Below are 24,773 nucleotides of genomic sequence, written 5' to 3'. Positions count from 1 at the left end.
TAGCCAGGATAAACATATGAAAACCTTCACTGTGGAAATCAAAACGGAGACATGATGTGCAATGTCTGCTGACTTCATCTAACTGCTGTGTGATATTCCAATCTCCTTTCCAGTACTTATCTCCTTTGTCTCCTGCCTAACGTTCTGCCTCCAATTTATTACCTGAGAACTTCAATAACTAATGCCGGCAGGTTAAACGGTGAATGTTGGAGATCTGGCACATACTTTTTCCTTCATCCTAGAAAATACAGAGTTTCTTTCAAAGCATGTTTGCTCATTAAAGGTGTTCATGCAGCCAGTGAGGTCTAGTAATAGGATTAACTCCGCTGAAAACAGCTATCAGCTGAGCAGACAGATTAACAAGATCATCTCACATGTTGCATGACATCTTCAGCCGTGCTAATGCCAAACAGCAATTTCTAAGACTAAGTTAAAACATACCATAAAGAAAAGCTGCAGAGATGCAGAAAGGATAAGAAACAACTGCTTAAAAAAACGTATTTCTCAGACAAACTAACATCACACTGAACAATGCAAATATTGTTATTTGCAAGTGAGGAAGCTGCTCCATAAGCGAGTGTTAAAATTCCTTCCATGTCCCAGATACTTTTCTTTAACGGACATTTCTTACCCTGAAGTAGGAAGATATGAATTAAATGACTGAGGTAGAAAGTACACAAGAAATGCCAATACAAAATATATAGAGGGATGTTAAATATCTTGTTTCAGAAAGCTAATTAGCTGCTGCATCATACTCAATCTGTTTGTTGCAGAGGATCCTGGATCACTCCTTGTGCACTTCCTGCCTTAAGCTACCCACCGCAGTGCAGCTGACAGGTTCTCAGCTGATCTGAATCACCCAGCAGCCACAAGCAGCTTAGCTGCACTGCAGTGGAGTCGGGCAGGGGTAAGTTAGAACCTGCTTGGGTTTCTCTCCATCACGTTGCAGTCAGACACCTCCACAGTGCCCACATTTACTCTGGTCCAGCTACTGTGACCACAGACCCCGACTTCCCTATTTCAACCTCCTACCAAATTCACATACAAACCTTACAAAATTGCTTCCTGATGCATCCACCATGGCAAATCTGTCAACCTCACCAACCTGTCTAGCAGGCACCTCAAACCTGCCTCCTAAAGGATATACAAGTGACACAGCTGGAGCATGAAAGAATGTAGCAAGGCAGAGAGGACCCAGCTCTCATCTTCTGACAGCGTTTTGTTAGGAGTCTAACTTCTGGGAAGATTCTCCCACACTATAAGAGCGCCCAAAAATCAGGGCTGCTGGCTAAGTAGGGAAATAAAACATTCATATGGCACCGTTCTTAATGTATCAGTCAAAGACTACCACTGCAGCTTGCACTAGCAGATGGAGAAGTTATTGCAGCTTACACCATCAGACAAATCAGTCCACCCATCGATCTGCTGTCACATTTACAAGCTCTCAAGCTTACCAGTCTTTCAGCAGAAAAAGAGAAGCCTCAAGCTACTTTTCTTTAGGGAAAAATAAAACTATTCCAAAGTTCAAATAGCAAATAGGTTTTGTTTATCCTAGAGACTCCGACTGCATAAAGGCTTTCAGAGCATAAATTAAATTTATGCTACAACAGCAACAGAGAGGGAGCTTAATTACAATGGCAATGTAACTCAATCTAGCCAGTGTTCTCATTTACTGTACCAAAAATTTCCTTCTGAATTTTTACACTTGGCCTAGACCCAAGTAGCAGCAAAACCAGAAATCCCCAGATTCCAGTGGCCTTACAAGGGACTTCACCATCAACAGGCTGTACACGAAGCACGTAATACTATGAATTCTTACATCCACAGAGGGAATCCACTAGCTAAAGACAACATACTCGTTTACAGATGATTTGAATTTTCAGTGCAAGATCCTCCTCCCCCAAACTGTCACCATTAACTCAGATACTGCTAAAGAAGCTCAACAGCAGGTTCTGCCTATCTAAGTGGCCAGCAGGGTACACCATGACAGCTACTTACTCCACAGTACCGATCATCGCTGAATATCTGTGGTGGCAGTGGATTGCCTTGTGCAGGCTGCCTGTCCTCAGGAATGTTTTTGTACATCCACTGTCTTTTCTCCTCTGACATTGTGATATCCACTTCTTCAAACTCTATGCGATTGGCTTCCAGAAACCTCACCACATCTTGTTGCCTCTTCTTTATCTAGATGAAGGAAAGAAAAAAGCAAAACAATACATCAGAGAAAGTCCACCATAACCAAGACACATTTACAAATCTGAGTGCATTCCTTCTTCCCTGTCCCATATCCACATGACAGAAAGTCACAAGCTCAGGAAGACAGAGGAGAAAATATTTTTTTCAGTTTTAAATTCACAGCAGTCAAACACTGCTGTTTCTCTACAAGTTGGCAAAGGTTATGCTTCCTTGCTTCATTTTTAGAAGGCTGTCTCTCTAGTTCTACTGTGGGAATACCAGCCTTTACTCTCTAGAAGCAGCTTTTTAAAAATAATCTGTATAGGGCTGTAACAAGTAGGAGGTAAAAGATGTAGCTGGTTTTCAAAATCATTAGGGGCTACATTTCTGAAGTATATAGGCAGCTAGAAATGCAAGGTGAGCAATCTGGCATGTCCCAGAAGAGTCTATGGGTGTCTATAGGAGTCTATCGGTGTCCATTGAGATGAACATGTTCGTACATCTGAGAGGGGAAAAAAAAAAGAAACACACACCACCCCAGCTGCACATATTTTTGTTTTCCTAGACATCTTTTAAAAATGCAGCTCCATGGTTTCCTAAAGAAGGCTCGTTGAATCTTTAATTAAGAGTGTCTGTCTGCATAATACACATGCCTAAAAATAAGCATGATCTCATCTCCTGAAAACTAAATTTGCTGCATGAAAAGGCATTAGGTATATACTAAACGTATGGGGTTTCTGCCCCTCAAAGAGATTATGCTCTTCATGCAAAAGCCCAACAGAAGCAGAAGGCTGGCAGTTTTTAGCTCATTGAAGTTAACTAATGTCAGCTCTTAACAGCTAGCTGGGCTCCAAGCAGATGCAGTCAGGTGAGGACTACATCTGCCTCAAAGAGGATTTTATACCAAGACAGCCACCTTGAAAAAAGAAGTATGTGGGGCTGAGGAAAGCTGTACTCATTTGTCTTAATCTACTCTGCATTCACTTCAATCCGTGCTGTATTTTTTGTATCTACTTAATGAAACAAATTCCTTCAGAAAGAAGCTACAAATTACATGCTATACTTCTACAGCTATCATCAACAGCATTATTTGAAGAAAAAAATACAGCTTTAATATTTTTACAGTATTCCTGGAGTGTTGGATCCACACAGTTGCTGACTGGCATAAAGCCCAGGTGGATGAATCATGCCTGTGGGTATCATATGACCTAGATGCTGTTTGGAAATCAGAGGATTTTTAAAGTGCATGTTAGCTGTTCTTGTCGCACAGCCCGTTCTGTCTACCTAAATGCACCACGAAAATACACAACTTTTGGAGGTAATGGCGATGGAATCATTTTTTCCTTGAAAATAAGAGAGTAGCCATCTCAAAAAACTAGAAGGACAAAGGTCTTAACAGATTACTGCCTTTCTGAAGAAATGGGCTGCATAATCATTTTGTGTCTCAGAGGCTTTTTTTTTCTCCTTTTTTTTTTTTTAACATATACTGTATTGGATTTTAGGCATATTGTGAAAGGATCACTTTTTAATGCAGAAGGCTGCTCCTAAAGTTGTTTGCAAATGATACATTATCAACAACAGCAAAATGACTGCATCATCATCATCACTCCTGGTACCAAAACCAACATGACTTTTGCAGCTTCCTTACAAATTAGAAACAGAAATTCTGTTGTCAGTGTAGAAATAAAGGACGAAAATATCTTCCTCTCTTCTTTTCCACTACTACTACTACTACTACTACTGATAGTAACAATAATAATAATAAAGCTGCAAGAGAGGTCCAAAAGAGACAGTTTTTCTTCCAGTACTCTGTACTGTGGACACAAGTTTAAGTGCCACTCAGCTTTAACCAGATCCCTAATATCTCACCCTTCACACATGAGAATTCTCCCACAAACACATGTTTCTCAATCTCCCCCTTTATTTTTATAAAACTAATTAAGATGTTGAAGGGAAATAAATTGTTCAGGATTTTTTTTGCCCCCCCCCCCCCCCCCCCCCCCCCCTTTAGCCAGAAGCTTTGCAATTCTGCACATGACATCTGCATGAGTTATCAGCTGTGGGTGTGCCAGCTGCATAAATTTAAACAAAATGCCCTGAAAATTTTTAGCCAAAAAAGCAACATCTCCTCCTCCTCCCCCTAGTGATTTGATTGAAGTCTGTAAAATGAAGCGAGAGAATCATTTACATTAAAAAATCCTATTAAATTATGCCTTGTTGTTGAAGACTGATGCTCAGAGCATCTGCCACAACAGACGCCAGCTGATTTCTCCCCAAGAAAACCACAGGACCTTTGTCTTTCCATACAACTGGATCTGTGCCGCAGGAGTGCGTCAGCCTCACAATCGTGCCTGCAGCTCGCATTTGTGGTTACTCTGAGCTACAAAACCCCACCGCTCAGCCCAAGGAAACCCACAGCAAAGACGAGATGCTCCAAAGAGCAGTGTCACTTCTTCCCTCCTCACCACACTACACAGAGGACCTGAGCTCCTCTCAAGAGCCCAGTGAAGATCAGTGCATCCTCCTCTGGCAAACTACCAAGGGGGTTACTTTAGCCCTCTCTGTGAAACTTAGGTTTTTACCTTGCTGCTTGCCGGCTTTCCAGAGCTTGACGTAACTAAAAGGAACCTGAGAAGGGTATTCCTACAATCAGAGATACCACGTTCAGAAAAACTCATTTCATGGCTATTCACACATCAATTTGTGACAGCATTTGTATTCTTATATGATAGCCTGCTTTAGCATCAAATTAATTTGCTTTTATTACATCTCAGCATATCAGAAGATGCTGTAAGATAAACCATCAAAATATACATCCATTGTGAAGTCTGAGAGGAAAAAGCACTCCCACTTCATTTTGTATGCCATAACGAGACTGCAGCTTCCATATGCATCCTATTTATCTCATCTCAAGCAGGCCATTCAATGTTGATTTTTTTTTGAAATTTCCTTGTAGTCACGAAAGAATATTAGCCATAAATACAAATAGGAATCGAAAATGTCATCTCTTTTTATTAAGCAGCCACACTGCCTAGAAAACAAACTCAGTATCTGCTTACCTGATATGATCCTAATCCATCTCTAACATGGTGAAGAAAACTGAGCTAACAGTCTACTCTTCTGATCCAATGTTTGTCTTCCACATTTTGAGCAGGCTGACTGTTTTCTGAACATCTGTCTTCACGGGTTTGGTTTTACTTTTAGTCTGTATTTCTATCCAGAAAAATACGATAAGTAAAACATCCCCAGAGACATCTCCCTTTCATCACAGTACTCGGAGCTGGTTTCCTTATTAGGGTTAAAACCAGCAATAATTTTGATATACAGAACTGCTTAAATGAGTTAATCACTTACTCAGCTCAGGTGATAAAGAAAGTCCACCTCAGCTAAAGCATCCAGGCTTTCTCCCCTAGTTTTCATTTCTTTATCCTGATTGGCAACAGGTAACAGGAGAACACGCTCTCACTGACCACTTCGCAGAAATACTTCAAAGACATCCTCAGGCCAGGCCAGGCAGGACCACTGGGATTATCTGTTCCGACCTTCAGCATCCCTGAATCAATTTCTCTTAGGAGTAAGGAGTTTCCTTCAAATTGTTTTCCCCTAAGCTCCACTCTTTAACTGTTAATGACGGGGAACCTACCTGTATTGGTAAATTGTTCCCATAGTCAATTAACTGCCCTCACTTACAAGCCTTTCCTGCTTCTACTCAGAATTCACCTCCCCTGCAGTTTTCAGCCACTTAGACTTCATATCTTTGCCTGTTAGACTGGAAACTCTTCTGCTATAACAATTCTGTTTCCTACACAAATAATATGGGCTCAAGTCACTCCTTAACCATATCCCAGCTAACCTCAACAGTGATCCCTAGTAAAAAGACAATGGTCTTGTCAAAAGACAAAGAGATCCGCAGCTCCTTTATCAGCAGGATAACAAAATGGGGATGTTACCATCACAGATCATGACTACAGTGGACCAGAAATTCAGGAAAATTAGATCATGTCTAAAAATTCCTTGAAAGCTTCTCATCACTTCCAACAGGTTACTTTGCTTTCTTCTCTCTTCCCTCCCTATGATTCCTTAATGTTTTCAGATCTTATGTGCCAGAACTTGCCTAGTGACAGCCTTTGGTGAACCAGAGGAGCATATCGCATCATCTCTTCATTACTAAATGGCAGCAGTATTTCATTATCCTAACCTATTTATACCAAGGTATTCAAGACACTGTACAAATGTCACTAGTCCAGGATCTAATCCAGATGAGATAAATGAATATTACTTCTACCATACTACAGGCAAGGTGATTCAAGTAGCAGTATTAAGAGGAATTGTGCAATGGGCATGATTAAAGAGAACTTCTCTGCCTTGGTTGATTAGCCCAGTTAGTATGAAGGGGACACAGCAGACACGTCCTCAGTTTCACATCTCTTCATGGTGTCAGCAGGCACATTGCTGAGTGCCTGGTGCCCACAAAGTGGATGGAGGAGGTTGGGCTTCTGCTCTGGGCTCTAACCCTCACCCTCTGGAGCTGAGGCATCCCCTGGGCTTCAGCTCTCCTCCCTGCAAGGTGGGGAACAGCAGCAGGTACTGTTCAGAGCAGGGGCTGGTGAGCAAGATGCGTGGCACTGGCTGTCCTATGGCCTCTTTAGCCTGGAGTTGGAGGGACTGAAAGCCTAACCCGATCTGTCCATTACAGACAGACCCCAAGAACGAATAGCTTTCCTTGTAATACAAAATCCCACCCCAAATAATTTCAGTCCACACACATGCTGAGAACAAGGTCGTACAATGAATGGCTAAGCTGGCTTGCGAGACCATGAACACACTTTAGAAGTCTGATGTTTTAAAAAATGGGTCCATCTAGATGTATGCCTCTAAAGACAAAGGCAGACCTGCTGGTTCCCCTCCTGCTCTTTGATTCCAGTTACTCTTTTCTGACCCATGCCCTTCCTCCAGAACCACAGCAGTGCCCTCGCTGACTCAGCTGAAAACCGAACGCGTTGCATTTGGCAGGGGCGCCTTTAGGGCAGCGTGACGATGCAGCTACGCAGATCTCGCTGCTGGCTGCCACCGAGGTGGTGCAGCGCTGCTCCCTCCTGCCGAGCAGCTCCTGCAGCTTCCCTTGCACAAGCACAACGCGGGAACCAGAGGAACGAGGGGGAGCATCAGTAACGTCAGCACCCCTACCCGAGCAGTCTGTACCGACAGCAAAACCACACCCCAAGCAAATGGCTCGTGAGAAGCTGAAGCACGACCAGCTACAGGTATCTGAAACGTGAACTGCATAAACAGCATTTGTGTTAGACAAACACAGGCTCCAGCTCACTGCCGCAGCTGATAGCATCAGTTGTGGAGCCTTTGCCTTTTTAAGTCATGAAAATAAAACCAAAGGGATTGCTGCACTGTAAAATCAGATGTACTATAGTTACTGCAGAGGATTACTAATCTTAATTGCTCATATAGATGAGGCTTAACATTGCTCCCAGATACTACGCTGATGAAGAGACGCAAGCCTTCACCACATCAAATGAATACTTCTCTAAACAGTGTTAACTGCAAACCTACACCTACCTGTCTTAGAAAAACGAGGAAGCAACACCTCTTTCCAACACACTACGCAACACCTGCATTCTTTTGCTTGTTTCCACTGTGGTTTTGGTGCTTCTGTACGAAAGCAGAAAACAGTCTCACACACTCACCAGGACCAACACACAAATCCTCCTGGTCTGGTGATGTTTGCAACCTGTGGTGACACAGATGTTCTGCTGAATTTTCTTTCTTTACTTAGCTTAGGGAAGGAAAGCACAACTGAACCTTGACAGTTTTGACTGCAGAGAGGTGGTGGGGCTGTGACAGACTTTTACAAAGCTTCAGATGATTAATTCATTGTTCTGGGCACAGCAAAATACAACTCCACTATGTACACGGGGGGAAGGGAGATGAGAGGCTGTGATGAGGTGGAAAAAGGAAGAAGAGAAGAAAGAGGGAAAAAAATCTGCATTACATAACTATTCCCAACAGCAAAGTAAGTGGCTAGCTGCTGTAGCAAGTACTGCATTACACGTGATAGAAGAGGAATAGTCTGCTCGGAACAGACCTCCCCAGAGCTCACAACACATTCAGCACTTCATCCTGAAGAAAACCTATACATTCGTGTTTCGAAATCTTAAAACTTGACCACAGATCCTTTCAGTCTGAACAGAAATAAAACAGTCCCTGACCAGCAGCCACATGCAGCTTGCGCTGCCCTGGGCTGCAGCTAGCAGCAATCTGCCGCTTGCATACAGAGACATAATTAAGGACACGCCACATGAAATACTCCATCGAACTGGGAGGGCAATCTGTTCAGCTTGATGTGAAGTCAGTCTGCAGATTCCTGGGAACTGCTGAGATGCTGCTTTGCCAGGCAATTTTTACCTCTACCTCTGTGTGGGATACGTATGCTAACTTTGAAAGAGCCTCATATTTACAAAATGCAATTAGAGTTTGAGCCAGGTTTGTTTTTTTAAAGACTCCTCATCACAAGCAGTCAAAGGAAAACATGATTTAGTTTTTCTGTAAAGCCACAGAAGAGAGTGAACTTTGTTCCATACCCAAGGCCTGCTAGCCTCATATTTTCATTGCTAGATGTTGCACTGCAATAAAACACACTTAAATCTACTTCTGTGTATGTTTTTATTGCAAGTTGAAGCAGAAAGTTTGTTATTTAAGATGGTTTGTAAGAAACATTTGTTCTCTGTGCAAGTACCAAGGTAATGCTCAGAAACACGAAGGAGGCTTTAGCAAGTACAACTACACCTATCCCTGCTCAAAACCAGAACAGGTGGAAGTTTGCTTAGGTGGTCTTCTTACTTCAGTAAGCCTGTAATGGAAAATAGACAGACACAGACTAAACAGAAAAAGGGGGAAGACCAGGACAAGAAGAGAAAGCTCTACAGACATATCAACTACCGGCAGTGCCATGCAGACCACCTTTAAGCTGCATGCAGCTGAGAAAGCCTCTCAAGCCAACTTCTTTTGATTTCTTCTGTGTTTCAGGAAACAAGACTTGCCAGTGATGCATGCAAATAAAGTAACTGATTCTATCATTTTCTTCTTGTAGTTGGAACCACGTCTTCCTGTAGCACTGAAAATCCACTTCACATGTGAGTCTCTGATGGACTGGATGAAGTTAGACGCCGTGAGGTCCAAATCTTGGCTTGTTACTTCTCATCAAAAGAGTAAGAAGCTGGATGTATCTTCTAATTAACAACATGATTCTGTGTTCCATTGCATCAATATGAAATCAAACAGCACTGACTGTAGAAATCAAAAACGACTAAAACAAAACATTGTTTGCTTGTTTTCAAATAATGTTGGGGATCCTAGTGGCTAGCACAAAATGAAAGACACCTTGAGCAGCCCACAAGGTTTTAAGGATTCACAAAGCCTATTCTCAGCAATCAAGAATTTCTCCTCCTGATGGAACCATCCTGCAGGACTAGAATAATTCATTTCAAAAGACTAACAATTCAAACGCGAGCTGGCAGCTAAAATTTTTCAATAGATAGATGTTTTTGTTTGTAGTTTACCATATGTTTCAGAGATTCCAGAGACTGGTTAAAAAGACAGTGTTATTTTCATGCATTTTTCCAACAGACATCTCTCAAAGTTGCCAGAGAATAATTTAAATCTCCTGTTTAGCATTCTACACTTAACTCCTCCTTGTTCTATTCTCTTTTGTCAAATTGGCATATTTATAGCAAGTATTCTGCATCATGAAAACACCCTTTCAACAAGCAATACCTATCTTCCTTTTCAAAATGTGTACATAAATACAAGTATGGTAACGGCATTTTCAGCTTTATTCATTCACCTGCTCTTTACTGGTAGGAGAGTTTGACTCCTAACAAAATGCAAGTTTTTCTCTTATCTCCATTTTATTGATTTATATGCTTATTTCCCTTTATTTATGCAAGTTGTTTGATTCTGAAGAATATCCTTTCTTCCCAGTCAAGTCCCAGTTCAGCAAGGTAGTTAAAGTATTGGAAACTCAGTCCTTAGTCCTGCAGTGATGAACCAAAAATCGGTCTTTGAATGTCGCAGCGCCTCCTCCAGAGGCTGGAGAGCAGGGAGCAGTTTGGTGTCTTGCACACAAGTCCAGTACCACTGTGGCTGAAACTCTGCAGGGATTTAGAGGTGTCACTTTATTGATGCGAATCAAGCTTGCTTGGTAGAATTATGATTGGGTAGTGGGAAGAAAAACACAGTAACTATGTTCTATTTATTTTCTTAAAATACATTAAATATTTAGTAGCCATTTAAAGTTCACTGAAATAGCACTATAGAGATCAGCTTTATAAGCAGGCTTGAGACAGTAAGCAAGTGTTATAATATTCAAATTCTGCAAAGAAAACTAAAAGTTTTGACTTAAAAAAAGTCCCCTGAAAAGAAATTCACATTATTCCTATTACGTAATATGTTTATCACCTACGCTTTTAAGATGAAAACACACAATTGTCTTTTTTTTGGTGACATGGTGCGTCAGCAGAGCACTGAAAGCGTTGTGAACTCGTTCTGCGTATTTATCACTCCCGTTGTTTTGTAACAATGAAGAAAGCATTCCCAGCTGTATTTTCTGTATGTACTGCAGACGAGATATAAAAGCAAACCTATTACCACTAAAAAAAATAGGTCATGTTTCTTCCTTCTCATTAGCTTTAAGCACCAAAGCCCAGTGGCGCAGGAATATTTATCTATTAGAGCAGCTAAAACCACCCAGCAGCTCACAAGAGGTAAGAAGTAATTAGTGTTTTGCCCAGGCAGGGTCTCAGCTCTGTGCACTCCTGGTGCGAGCCCTGCTGGACTCCTCCTGCCCTAGCCATGAGGCTTCTCCCCTGCACCTTGCAGAGGGCTCTTTGCAGCACCCAGCTGGCTGTTTGCAATGGGGAGCCACAAGGAGCCACCACCAGAAGAGTGTCCTGACTGCCTGGTAGAGTTTCAGAGACCTTAAGGCAAGCTCCAAGACTATACAGACTTGCTCAGGCTAAAGAACTGCCTAGCCCAGCAGTGACATGCTGGGTTCATGCAGAACCCTGTCCCCACATAAATGCTAAGTCACATCCATTCTTCTTTCACACTGCCACCAACCCCCTTCTGTGAATTTGAGGGAACGATAAGAGCCCTTGGACACAGAAAAAACAGCCAGCCTTTCCCTACGGAGGATTATGCTCGCATTTATTTGCTTTCCGATCCTGATGGATGAAGGATCAGAGATATTAGGATCCCAAAGTGCTCTAAGTAATTTGAAAAACAAGTTTGTGCACTAAAGCTGTCAATACTTTCGCCCTTCTCTTCTGACAGCTACTATCCATGCAGCACAGATGTGTCATCCTGCCAGCTACAGACATGCATACCCCTGATAATGCACTTTACAGTGACAGCAGGAACAGCAGTACGAGTCACTGACAATTTGTTGTGCTAAGTTTTAAGGATGTTTACAGGTTTTTCCCAACAGTATATGAAATAGCAACAGAAAAATGCATTTGTAGCTTCAGATAAATGTCAGATTTCAGATAAAATTGGACTGTATTACTGCACAGTTCTACCCATATGTTTTTGTAAGACTAGGATGATGGATTTTGTTGATACCAGTCTCTAAACTAGGGCTGACTGCCACCGCTATTATTCAGATCAATAACAAAATTACCTTTGGTCCAACTGAGAGCAGAACGAGGCTTCTAACTTTATTAACAAATGTCAATGTTATTTCTCTTTCAACAAATACAGCTCCATCCTTGTAGCTTATGTCTTCTCACAGCTCCTGCACATTACCTTTGCTTTTATACTTCTGCAGACCCATTTCTGGACAGCCACCTGTATCCCCAAACACAGCTGCCATGTGATTATCATCCCATAAACTGCAGATACACCTCCTGTGAGGCCGACAGGAGTCACCTGCACACAGCTCAAGGTGTCGCTGAACACACCCACGGATTTTCAGGCTCCCCCAGGGCCCCATGCAGGGAACCTTTACTAGAGCACAGTCCTTGCCTCGGGCAAGGCAGCCTCACCGAGTAGGAGGGGACTGCTGGCACATCGGGGCCTCCGAGGCAGCTGCCTTCCCTGAGCAGAGACTGTTAGCTTCCTAGCAGGCTCCTACTGAACAATTTGATCCCATCTAAATCCTTCCAGTGCCACTCCTGTCTCTGCTTCTATATAAACAGAGCACTCCAACGGAGATGTTTCGGGAAGATTGTTTGACCTTAGGAGATGCGGATCCAGATGAAAGGTTTAATGCATACTTGTTTTTTCTTTAGGCTAGACAGGGATGATAACTTCACTAGCCCTGCAGCCACATAATGACAGGTTTGAGTTGATGATGCTCTATTGTTCGCCGGATCAAAGAAAGCTTTCCTTCAAATAAAAACACAAAACATCTTTTGCTGTTGTCTGAAAAACACAAACCCAATTCCATGATTAACAAAGCAGTCTTTAATTGATTTGTAATGTTACTATTAAAGTGTTCCAAATAATCACTCAGATTTTAAAAGCACAGATAACACCCAACATCATATTCTGCAACATGTGAAAATATCAGGAAACAAAACAAACTAATTCGTGAACGTTGTGATGGAATTTCCACCATTATATCAGGATGGAATTTTTTTGTCACATTCTCTTGCTCCAAGTGGGACCTATCCAGTGAATTCAGAGGACCCACATTACCTAGCAGACTGATGAAAAGGATTACAGCCTGCTGTACCTCCTAGAATGTGAAGGTAAACAAAGCTCTGTCTTTGTTAAAGCAGGAAAACCAAAAGCCAACAGGAAAAACTTACTCCTGTGTGTGAAGGACACATACATAATCACAGGCTTCGGTTTGTATTTAACGTGTAATATAACTTTGTGGTTTCAGGGCTCTGCCTACAAACATGAAGTCTGACAGTAACTCTGCTGGCAAAGTTTGCAGCAGAAGAATCCCATAAAATAGGATGTTCAGAAAGCCAGACACTGCGGCTGTTTAAGGTTTTACTGCAAGCAGCAGCTTGCCACTCCCTTCTTGCCAAAAGTTATCATTTACCCTGCAGCAGCAGCAAAACTGGACATGTCCTCCTGCTTCAGATGCTCGGTTTCACAGGCCAAAGTGTTGCTGGCCCACTTTCAACAGCCACAAAGGCAAACACACAAGGCTGCAACCAAGAGGTTAAAACGCAGGTACCTCTTCTTGAGAGAAGCTCTGCAACAGGAAAGCAGCTTCAGAGTTATCAGCAGTAAGGTCTTAAAGTGCCACTGCTAGCCCTGTTGGAGCTCTTAGATAAAATTCTTCCCAAGGCTGATTACACTGAGGTACCTCTTCCCTAGGTAGGAACAGAGATAGCTATGCCACTGCATGTCCCCGTTAGTCACTACAGTTACATTGGTGGATCGCTTATACAGGTGTGACTGTTTTAATATTTTGGAAACACCTCATAACCTGAAATAGTTTACCTAAACAAAGCCCCTAGGTATAGACCAGGAATAACAGAGGGCTGAGCAACCATCACAGTCTTTGCATTCTAGTTTACATGGAAGCCAGACACCCATGGTTACTGTGCCATAAGGTCGGGCCATTCGAATAAAGCAGCAGTCATTTTTGACAGGGTTCAGCCAGATGCTGATGTATCTTGAGCTACCAACATGAGACACCAGGATGTTATTTTTTTTTTCTCTCCTGTGGATGCAAAAATTAGCATTTAGTTTTTACTGAGTGATAAGTAGCATCTATCAGCAACTCTGTGGTTAAAAACCATACACACACACAAACTTACATGCAGACATATGGACATACATGCTATATATATACATGCACACCACTACATATGTGTGCGTGCAAAAATACACATCCACATGTGTGTACTTGAATATGAGGCAGATTGATGTATCTGCAAAGGTCCCTCCCAGGCATTGACTTGTACAAGTTTGTTCCTTGCAGTAAACCAAGCAACGTCTTACAGTTTTCCAAGTTCTCTTAGCAGGAGTGGTGGGGATTAGTTATCCTGAGGTAAAAACAGAACTGCCAACAAAAATCCTGGAACTCTTAACCGCCAGGACAAGCTCTGTCCTACTCAGGGGAGATGGGCGACAACCAAAGGGCATGTTGTTGTTGATGATTAACATGAGTCACTGAACAGCCTGCGTCTCCTAAGAGCTTCTCTTCATAAATTAACTAGCAAGACAGTTAATACCCTTTCTCTGCGTACTTCATAGTGGTGTACAATATTAAATGTAGGTTAAACATGCTTGTTTACTAATCTAAAATCCAGTTGTGTTCCTCTTCCACCACTAAAAACAAGTTATTTCTTTCTTCTTGTAAGAAGGTTGCTCATCACTTAGCACCCCAAAAGTACAATATCTGCATGCTTTAGACTCAGCCCATTCTGACTGGTGATAAATAGCTCTTACAGTAGCACACCCGAATAGAAGAACTGCCACAGACTTGGAAGAGAAGAATTAAAAGATTTCATCTCAAGATACTTCAGAGATGGAGGTCTAAAGCCCACGAAAGACAAGGCAGCAGGCTTTGTATTCATGGTATCTCACTGTGAGACACACAGCATTGAGTTGCCTGCGCTATGCCTGTATCCCAGTCACACCTTCCTCCAGTCACAGCACCTGAAGTTCACCAGCAACTTTAAGTCATTCCTAGAAACATCAGCCCACACTCTGCTCACCTACATGAGTCCCACCAGAATTAATCCAATGTTTGTTGTCAGACATGAGAGCCAACAGTAACTTACGTTCCTGAGTCAACTCCATCTGCCCATCTGATGGGCACTGACAAAACTACATACAAACCCCTGGAGAAAAGATAGTTTCCTCGATCCCATGGATACTGAGAAACTCAGCACTTCCAGGCTCTTGCAGTTAATTCGAAGCTGTTTCCACTGGCAGCCACGGGTAGGAAACGCTGCCACTGCCTCTACATCTCCCCTCACCCCACCAAGAAGGAAATCCACCAACTTCAGGGACTTGCAAAACATTAATCATCTTCTGTAAAACACATCTAAACGTTAAGCCGGTAAAAAATGCTGCCATACCGGAACATGACCATGGTTTTAGAGACACACAGTAGATTTCAAGTAACAATAATGTCCAAGGATTACAGCGTTTTCTGTGTTCGTTACTCCTCTTACCAAGCTTTCACACTGAATGCAACGTAGAGATCGCAGTACTTCATCCTAGATTCCCTTCGGAGGCCGGCACTTGAGGTTGCAGCTGAGGAAACCGCTGCCCTTAGCGCATTTGCTAGCAAAGTGTCACAGCCTGGGTTAGCAGCTTAGCGACAATTCTGCACCTCCAGCTCGCACTCAGATTGCTAAAGACAAAAGACATCCTGACTTTCTACAATAAAGACCTTCCTTAAACAAGTATTTTTTCCATAAACCCTAATTTATTTATATTCCCCTCTTTGGATAAATGCAAGTCTAAACTGTCTGAAATAATTAAATTGGAAGACACATTGTATAGAAGAGTATCAGCAAGAACCTAACAGACAGCAAGTGAACAATGTTGCATTCTAAACTTATTTTTTGCTTTGATTTTTTATTTTTGATTTTTTTTTGCTAAAATCAAAAGCATTCATATAACAAGCGAAACAGACTTACTCAGCAGTATACTTCATCTTTGACAAGACCACTAGAAACAGAATATTCAATACACCAATTAAATTACAGGGGATTTTTTTAAGCTCTTACAAGTACAAAGAAAGATAATTTACTTTGAATAAATATTGTGCCCTTACAATGGCAAGCTTTGTTTTCTGAGCTTTAGTAACATCAGGTAACTTCAGCTAGAACCCTTTCACATTTACTGGTACATCCCCGTTGTTTCTTGAATTTTACCTTCAGGTCTTGAAATTTTAAAAGTGGGAAAGGATTCGAGAACACAAAAGAGACATGACTTCACAAGAGCCACAGCTATTTGTTTCTGACCTCCCCGTCCTCCAGGACATGTGTTTCCCAGGAAATTAAGTTCTTATCTGGAGGGTGGCCTGTAAATCATGCGACCAGCACTTAGTGGCTGTGGTTTGCACAAGGACAGAGGCTCAGTGGCCCAACACAGCCCTTCCATCAACAACCTGGTTCTTTCAGCTTAACTAGAAGCTTATACCCCGAGGTTCGTTTCTCCTTACTGCTAAGAGAGGACACTACGCTGTTTGCAGGCGGTATTAGAGCAAGTCAAAGCTGGAGCCAACGGCAGCATACAGTTTACACCATTTAGAACATTACACACCACTGAAGTCCTGAACTTTTCCACGCAGAAGATACCATTTAGGTTTAATGGTAAGTATGGAAGCCACCTGGCTCAGACAAAAGCTCAGTTGGTCAATGAAAACATTGTCATTAATCTCAACGAGCTTTGGATCATGTCTTACACAAATTTTATGCGCTAGACACCACAACCCAGTAAGTGACTGCAGACCACATGCTTCACACCAGTCCAGCAGTATTTTCCCCATGTAGGCTGTCTTCAAATAAAAGTCTAGACAAGAAGAAAGTATCTGACCTAGGTTTATAGAATAGCTGAAAAAAAAATAACGGGAAAGTAGTTCTGCAATGCCCAAAAGTGAGAGAATTCAGTTCATTGTCCCTTGGCTGAGTGGCCTTTGTAGTGACAAGAAGGCAGACACCCTGCCCGTGGTAAGCTGTGTATGGAAAGCCTGCAGCCTTCAATCTGAAGGTTTCTGGTACCTTTCTGGTACCAAGAGCTCCAATTCAGCCTCACAGAAACAAGCAGCTGCAGCGATCCAATGCGTTAACAGCACGAGAGCTGCCTGCCTTGTTCCTCTGCTGGGATGGGACTCTGCAGGAGCAGTGTTGGCAGAGAATAATGTGACGATGACAACTGTAAATGTGGCAGTTTATATGTCAGCGTACTAGCGCCAGACAACAAGACGAGGACGACTGCAGTATGGCATATGCTTCAGTCCCTGCCTTTCCTCCTTGGTTGTGTCTCCAGAAAACAGGTGAGTTAGGTGCACAAATTGATTTACAGTTCACAGAACAACTTGGAAAATAGAAATAATCTGAAAGCCATTTGTATCAGTAAATTGCATGTAAGTTAGTTGTATTTTTTTTTGTTTGTCTTTAAATTAATGTCATCAAATTCACTTATATGTGATCTCCTTTGATCCCTGGCACTATGACCAGGGTTAGGAAAATGTATTTCCAGGCTTTGATGATATGGCTGGAAGATTAAGGAGAGCACGTCCCCATCAGTGAAGTATGTTCATTCGGGGACTTGCACCCTGACAGTGACATTCTACAGGAAAAAAAATAAATATAAAAAAGGGGCGGAGGCGTTAAAATTACCAAGTTGCCTTTTATTACTCATTTTAGTCTTTCCTGTCCACTTGAGTATATTCAAAACAGAGGGCTAAGTCTGCAATGAGAAAGTCATTATAGTCATTATATAGCTGTCAGAGACATTGGATCAGATGCCTGTACAAAGCGGATCAGTATACAGAGAGTCAAAACCACACGCTCCAAGCAGTCCTCAGGAACCCACTCAGAACAATACTTCCTTTGAAGTTTTATTACAGCTACAATTGCAAACAAAGGTCAGTAACAGTCCTACTGCTGGTAACACTATGTATTCTAATGGGTGTTCTACAAGGTAGCATTGTTTCTGACATAATTTATCTGCCAAGAAGAAATGTAAATATTTGAGAAGCACTCGAGCACACAGGAGTGGTGCAACAGTTAGGTACTGAATACCACATACAGATGTTTGAATTCCACCTGTATTCTTGTGCCCAGGTTCTTGCCGGGCTACCTGCTGAACACACACATTCCTTAAGCTCTCCGAGCCGTTGTTTGGAGGCTCTCAGTTCTCAGGAGGGTGTACCTAGAATTCAGACTTTTCTGGAACACAGATTTGAGCTAGATCCGCAGGGCGTCTTTAGGGAGAAAAACAGCCAAAGCCTTCAGTGCTGACCTCCCTGTTGCAGAATTCAGCCATGACGGAGGCTCTCAGGCTCCCTTTGCTACATGAACCCTGCTGTCAGGACAGACAGAAGCCAGCAAAGCTGAACACGAGCCACTCAACAAGAGGAAAACCGAGGAACAATGCAGGAACTCGTTCTGTCGCTCAAGGGGACTAGACCCAGAAAGTCCCCTGCCCTCTGCTATGGGCGGGATATAACTGCTGAGGTCAAACCCACAGATCCCCAAAATCCCTGATGTATCCTGTAACCAAGCAAGAATGTGAAGGTGTCCATTTTTTCTTCTAGTATCACTGCTTTTGCTACAGCACTACTCTGCAGGTGCATAATCAAAAGCACCATCATTTTGATCATGTGAAGTGACACAGTACAATGGTCATGATCCATAAATCCGACCTTAGGATCCAATTCAACAGGTGTATTCAGAGCATGCTGACAGATGCGAGAAAACACTGTGGTTATACATTTAAAATATTGCTATTTCCCACATAAATATTGCAGGTTTGCTTCTAATTGTAAAGATTATGTTTCATTTCTGAAAAGCTAACTTACCTGCTGCTGTCATCTGGTTTTACAAACTTCTAATACTAAAAATTCATGATACGGTTTATAACTCGCAAAGTTTAATGTTTTATGTCATAGGTAGCTGAATTTCTGTAAGTCACATGCAACAAGGTGAAGAACCCTTCAAATGACTGCCAGAACCAATACAATTTTCACAAAAGGCATTTGTACAACTCAACCTAACCACTTCCAGTTTTGACTGTTGTTCTTTTGGGGTGCAGAGAGGCAAAAAAATCTGTTAGCTGGTGGATACTCTAGAACCAACATATTCTAAGTTAATTCTTCCGCACCCCTCAACAAGAAGCACATTCTTCCTGAGCAGTGCTGAGGAACACTGAGTTTCTCAAGACTGTACAAACAAAGGTGGGGATGAAAGTTGTCCTTATCGCTAGGAGACAAGGTTAGCCATAAAAACATTAGCATTTTATTTGTCTTCAATTACATTATCCAACCAAATAAACACGATTGTGATTGCTTTGGCATTCTGATGTTTTATACCATGGTTTAAAGTAATTCCAGGAAGCAAAAATTCCAACATGTTTGCACTTATACATTGACCTGCATAATATGCTTTAAAAAAAGCAGAACTTTAGTCTCATAAAACCAATATTTGCTATAGAAACAACCTCGCTATAGCTACACCCATCTTATCAAGCTTCCTAGAAAAAAAATAAAAATCCATTATTGTCTTCATTAGCAAGAGTCAATTCTCAACTTCTGATCTTTCAAAAGAAGCCTATTCTTTTCAGATTGATGCTGTTCCTTCCCAAACACATTCTCAAGAAGTCTATGTCTGAGCAATGCTTGCTCTTGTGCATTAAATTGAATTGATTTCAGTTATGTTTTTCACATCTTATGAACACGCAAAAAATTCCATGGGAAGGTTCTGCATCTCTCACAAGTCAGAGCAGATTCTACCCTCTGTTCCATCACTTCAGTAACTTCCCTATATACCTGTTCAGCTTAATCGAGGAAGCTCCAAGGCAATAAATTATTACTAGACAGGAAGAAAGTACAAGTGAAACAGTTGTTTAAAGTTTCTTTATTATCTGAAAGCTCTTCAACGATATTTCCTTTACCTGATCTTCAGTTCTCTGAGTGCAAGAGGTTAGAAGTCCCTCTGGTTAGGTATTTCCAGATAGCTGTAGGAATTCCAGCAAAAAGTTACTCAGCTAATACTACCAGCTTCCTGTCAAAGGTAAATCTAGCTTGAAAACAATGAAAACCATTTAATTGAGTCAATACATATTACAGCTGCACAAGGAAAAGAACAGATTTTTATTGATAGACTGGAAAACGTGAAGTGGATTGAATTACAGTCACCTTGGAATGATTTGGTGAAAAACAAAGACATAAACTATTTCCTGAAAACAGTGAAGCACTGTTGAGGGAGAAAAGTAAAGGCTAATTTTAAAGCAGCCTTTCTCCAGAGCACAAAAGAACACCGTTTGTCTTTATTAAGGAGGAGTAGCAAAGCCTGCCTCCCCAGCCTACAAAGTGCTTGGAATTTGAGACACAGCTTAGCAGCAACAAATAGAAATTCAGGTCAGAAAAAGTAGAAGATGGTAAGTAAGGCTTGTAAAAACATGCCTGGCTGCCTATTCAGAGGCTTCCCATTGTGATTCAATTGGATCTGTCTAATGCATGCTTAAAACAACATGATGTTATTTAGACATGTACACATAAACACAATGCCTCTCCTGACTCAGGAACTTGCCTACAGCATCCCTACAGCGTAAACCCACAGGCCAGCTCCAGTAAGCACTGAAGAGCAATGTTTCCACTCGAGCAATAACTAGGTTTCATTGCCATGGGCTCTTTTAAGCTCATGAGGCATTTATATTTACAAGTTTTATTAAAAATAAAGAATACTACTATTAACCTCTCAGTGGTCTACAAACCTTCGGAGGCGTGGAAGATGTTGCAAGGAAAAGTCTTACCGCAAATGGAAAGAAAGTTCACGTTGTTCTTGGCTGCTCCTTATCCAATATGCTAACTTCTTTTTCTCATTCTCCAGAATCACTCACAAAACACTTTATGTGCTGAACACTTTGAATTTTGTACGACTATCATGTATTTTGATTTTTTTAGTATAAAACAAATTGTACCAAGACACAGGAACAATAAATATTTTAGAAGTTGCCAGGAACAGTTATACTTACAGAAATTGAGGTCTTTGCTGACTATACAATCAGTGTATTTCTCAGGAATGTTACAGCTAGACAGAAGACAGAGTAGTACCTATGAGGGCTACTTATTTCTCTAGATAGGGAAATCATCCTGTCTCATGAACTGCATCCCAAAAAGTGTCTGATAATCTGATATTGTTGTACTGAAGCCTGAAGTAGAAGACAAGGAATTACACAATTCAATCACTTTTTATTTTCCTTCACTTAGTTATTCAGCTTAGTTATTGTTCTTATGCTCAGGAGGATGAAAATAAATTTAAAATTTTTCCTGTTTAGAGATGTGCAAATAAATAACTGCCCTTTTCTCCAGACAAGGATTCACACATAACCCGCTGATAATAGTTTGTCATTTTCCTCAATTGCTTAGCCATGATCTATAGACGCAAAGCCCACAGAAAAAAAGCCCCTGTGATGCAACACTGAGCACAGCAGGAACTTAAGTCCATGATGAAGGTTCCTAAATGCTAAGATAACACAGATGAAGAAAAGCAGACAGAGAAGAGATGTCACAGCTCTGGTACTGGGTAGCAGTACCTTCAGTCATTCAATTAACTGTTCTTCCCTGGCTAGATCGTACTCAGATGTACTGCTGACTATACAAAAAAATGTCGATTATCGCCAGTATGCAAACTGTTATTCCTGTTATATATCATCTTCTTGTCAGACCCAGAAAAAAAAAGGCAGCAGATGAACCAGCATGCAAACTAAATTGCTTTTCAACCTCAGATTTGGTTTGTTGGGTTAATAGACAGTGAAGAAGGTTATAGTGCTGCTACTAACGGGGTATGTACCTTGCAGGCAGAGACAGGGGAAGGAAAGGGCAGAATCAAAAACTCCAATCAATAACCTATTTGCAGGCTGGTCAGAACAGGAGATACGGTGAGCTAATTATGTGGCCCTTCTCCTCCACCTCCAAGAAAAACGAAATATAAAACTAAACAGTATTGTTTGAAACAGAAGCACGCCAAGCATGAAACAGAAACTAAACCTCGCAATACCAGAGTGCCACAACGAAACCAACTGCCAGTGCAGGGAAGGAGACGTTTCTGTGACGGCTGCTTGGTGCACATGGATTGCAGAGTTCTGAGGACGCTCGGTATTTACTCAGTTGGCTACTGAAATGGGTAATTAATTTTTATTAGCTGTAACGCAGCTACTAAGCATCTTGAACACTTCATGCCAAAACATATCAGAGCACATACCTGTCACCATGCCGCTGAACTGAAAACAAATACCACGCAGTAAAGCACTAAAGGATGCGAACACACATTAAACCTTTAGATGGGAAATGTGCCACATCCTTCCACAATACAAAATGCTGCTGCCTTCGCTGCTGAACCATAAAGAACAGCAATTATATCTAAATCCTTCTGACGTCTCTCATTAGAGAACAAATTTAGTTGAACGCTCATGCTCGGACTGCCTTCACGGAAACGAGAGCTGTCTATTTATATGAAAAATATGGAAACTCACAGGTCACACGCGAAATTAACGCACCGAGAGGAAGCTTGAGGAGGTTCAATTAAGCAGAGGGACACGGTGACGCTTTTCCAAACTGAGTTTGATGGGAGCTGTACCTTTTCCGGAGCTAATAGGAATTCAGTGAGGTGAAGCTCGTCTTCAGGTTCTTATTTATTTCATTTGCCTCTGCCCGCACCGGGGTCCCCCAGATGTGGGGGAGCTCAGCCCAATTTTAAGGACTTAAAAACCCTCCAGACAGCCCCACGCTTGTCCGCAGGATGAGCCCTCTGCGGGGCTTGCCCCACGGCGATTTACGAACAACTTCGGCAGCCCCTCGGGGATGGGGGTGAGCCTGTTTTTCCCCCCTAAAACGCACTTACTTTTTCCCCCATGCGCCCCCTCAACCCGGGGGCATCCAGCCCGGGTTCACAGCCGCCTGTTGACCCCCGGAGACGTTTCGGGGAGCCCGAGGAGCTGCGGGCAACCGCGGGGCAGCGACCCCGGACAGCCATGGGGCGGCATCACCTCAGCCCCCAGCCCCAGAGGCTGAGCCCTCGCCGGGGCAGCCCCGCTCCCCTCCTCTCCTCTCCTCCCTTCTCGCCCCCACTCACCGCCACCGAGCCCGAGGAGGAGGCGACGAAGACGCGGATCACCATCTTCACCTCATGAGCGGCCACCGCGGGGACGGGACGAGGCTGCGGGGACGCCGCACCGGCCGAGTGGGGACGGGACGGGACGGGACAGCGGCTCCGCAGCCGCCCTGCCTCCTCGGGCTGCCGCGGCTCGCAGCCCCCCTGAGGCGAGCCGGCCCCGGCTCCTCGCTGCCCGGCGGCGGGCGGGAACGGCGAGAGGCGGGCAGGTGGCGGCGGCGCGCAGGGGCCGCCGGGCGCTGTAGTTCTGCCGCCGGGCGGTGTGTGGTGTTAGGGAAAGGGGGCCGTGTCTGCCCTTTAGGCGGGTTTGATGAATGTCCCCGACACCCTAAGTGCCAAGTGCCGCCATCCGTGTGTGAAAGTCTGCCAAAGAGCTTGCACCGTGCCCCTGATGTGCTGCCTGCTTGTCCGCAGCACCACAGGTGCAAGGTGCATGGTGCACAAGATGCTTAAATTCACCCCTATGTCAGACAGCCACACCATAATGGTCACCTCTCCATGCCAGGCCATCCCACCTAATTGCTCCTGGTCCTCCTGCCCCACGTAGGGCTGTCCTCACTGCTCCGCCAAGCCCCACAGACCGCCATTTTCAGGATGAAGGGGCACAAAATGGCGGCTGGGCAAACAGGTGGCATGGCTGCCCTCCTGTCAGGGCAGGCGGCAGGGACAGGGCAGGGGGGGCAGGCCTGCTGGGCACTGCGGGCTCTCCTACACATTTCAGAAGTATTAAACACCATCATGTATTTTCACTCACTGTTATAGGCATACAGCTATCGAGTATTGACAGGGATTAGAACAGATGTTGTTAATCAACAGAATAACCCCAAATCGCCCTTTATCTTTCAGTTCTTCAGTAAGTGACAGAGAGGAATCCCTGCAGCCTTCGTTAGCTTTTGGGTCTGTAAGGGCACAGTTTCTATTTAAGTGCTCAAACCCCTATAACTGGTAGACTTCCACGAACTACAGTTGTAACCTTCATCCTCTTAATTCTTTACATATGGCCAGATGGTTACTCATTTCCTGTGATTAAGCTCTCTCCTCCCACGATTTTACCCCAATGGTGAAACTCTTCTAGACCTTTGCATTGTCACTGCATTCAGTAAATTTCCATTTTCCAAGCTAAGCATAGACCATGACTCTTGGCTTTTTGTTTCCTGATCAAACAACCTTGACTGCCAACTATGTTCTTAAAGCTTTATTTATGTTTTAATATTTATCATTTATTTCAGAATATGACATGTTTGTGGGAGTCATGGAATACACCTAACAAGAGCAATAAAGAATAATCAAGATGCTCAGTGTTCATTTTGAGCTTAATTTATATCTTGTAGAAGTCATTGGCAGGCTTTCCCCTGGCTTCACTGTCCTGTGGAACAGAGCTTGATATTGGCATTTAAAGTACAGTCCTGTAATGAGAATTCAGGGACCAATTTTGAAAAGGTTTATAATTATGCATTATTTGCTTTCATGGGAATACTTGCTGAAAACTGAATAAACTGAATCTGAGTAAACTTTGATTCAAAGGGTAAGGTTTTCTGTATTGCAATGTAAGTCTTTTGCATTCTTTCTTGCACCATCTTAAGGCATTTAGATTAAATCTTTTCTTACTGTTTTGGTACCATTTTTCTGCTTGTATATTAATCCTACCATTAATTTTATATTTGAGGAGTCTATTATTTGACTTCAGTGCCACTGTCTTAATTTGAGTCCAGCTCTCACATGGGCAACAATAAAACAGTGACAGTTAATTGGCAACAACAAAACAATTTA

General features: G+C 42.7%; 1 protein-coding gene across 2 annotated transcripts in view; it reads right to left on the bottom strand.

Moving 5' to 3' along the window:
• SH3BGRL2 (SH3 domain binding glutamate rich protein like 2) overlaps positions 1 to 24,099 on the bottom strand; it is a 44,191-nt gene extending 20,092 nt beyond the window's left edge. The window contains exons 1-2 of one of the 2 annotated variants that reach the window (XM_083829566.1): positions 22,965 to 24,099; positions 2,009 to 2,184 (exon numbers count right to left, since the gene is read on the bottom strand). In XM_083829566.1, coding sequence (XP_083685692.1) covers positions 2,009 to 2,184; positions 22,965 to 23,009 — 221 coding nt within the window. In that variant the 5' untranslated portion in view covers positions 23,010 to 24,099. Of the gene's footprint in view, positions 1 to 1,998; positions 2,185 to 22,964 lie in introns of both variants that reach the window. The other variant, XM_083829565.1, reaches the window with a different exon arrangement.
• Positions 24,100 to 24,773: the final 674 nt, after the last annotated feature.

This window comes from Anser anser (genome assembly GCF_964211835.1).
Source record: "Anser anser genome assembly, chromosome: 3".
Classification (NCBI taxonomy): Eukaryota; Metazoa; Chordata; class Aves; order Anseriformes; family Anatidae; genus Anser; species Anser anser.
The sequence above is the reverse complement of the archived record's forward strand: the minus strand, read 5'-3'. Positions and strand labels throughout refer to the sequence as shown.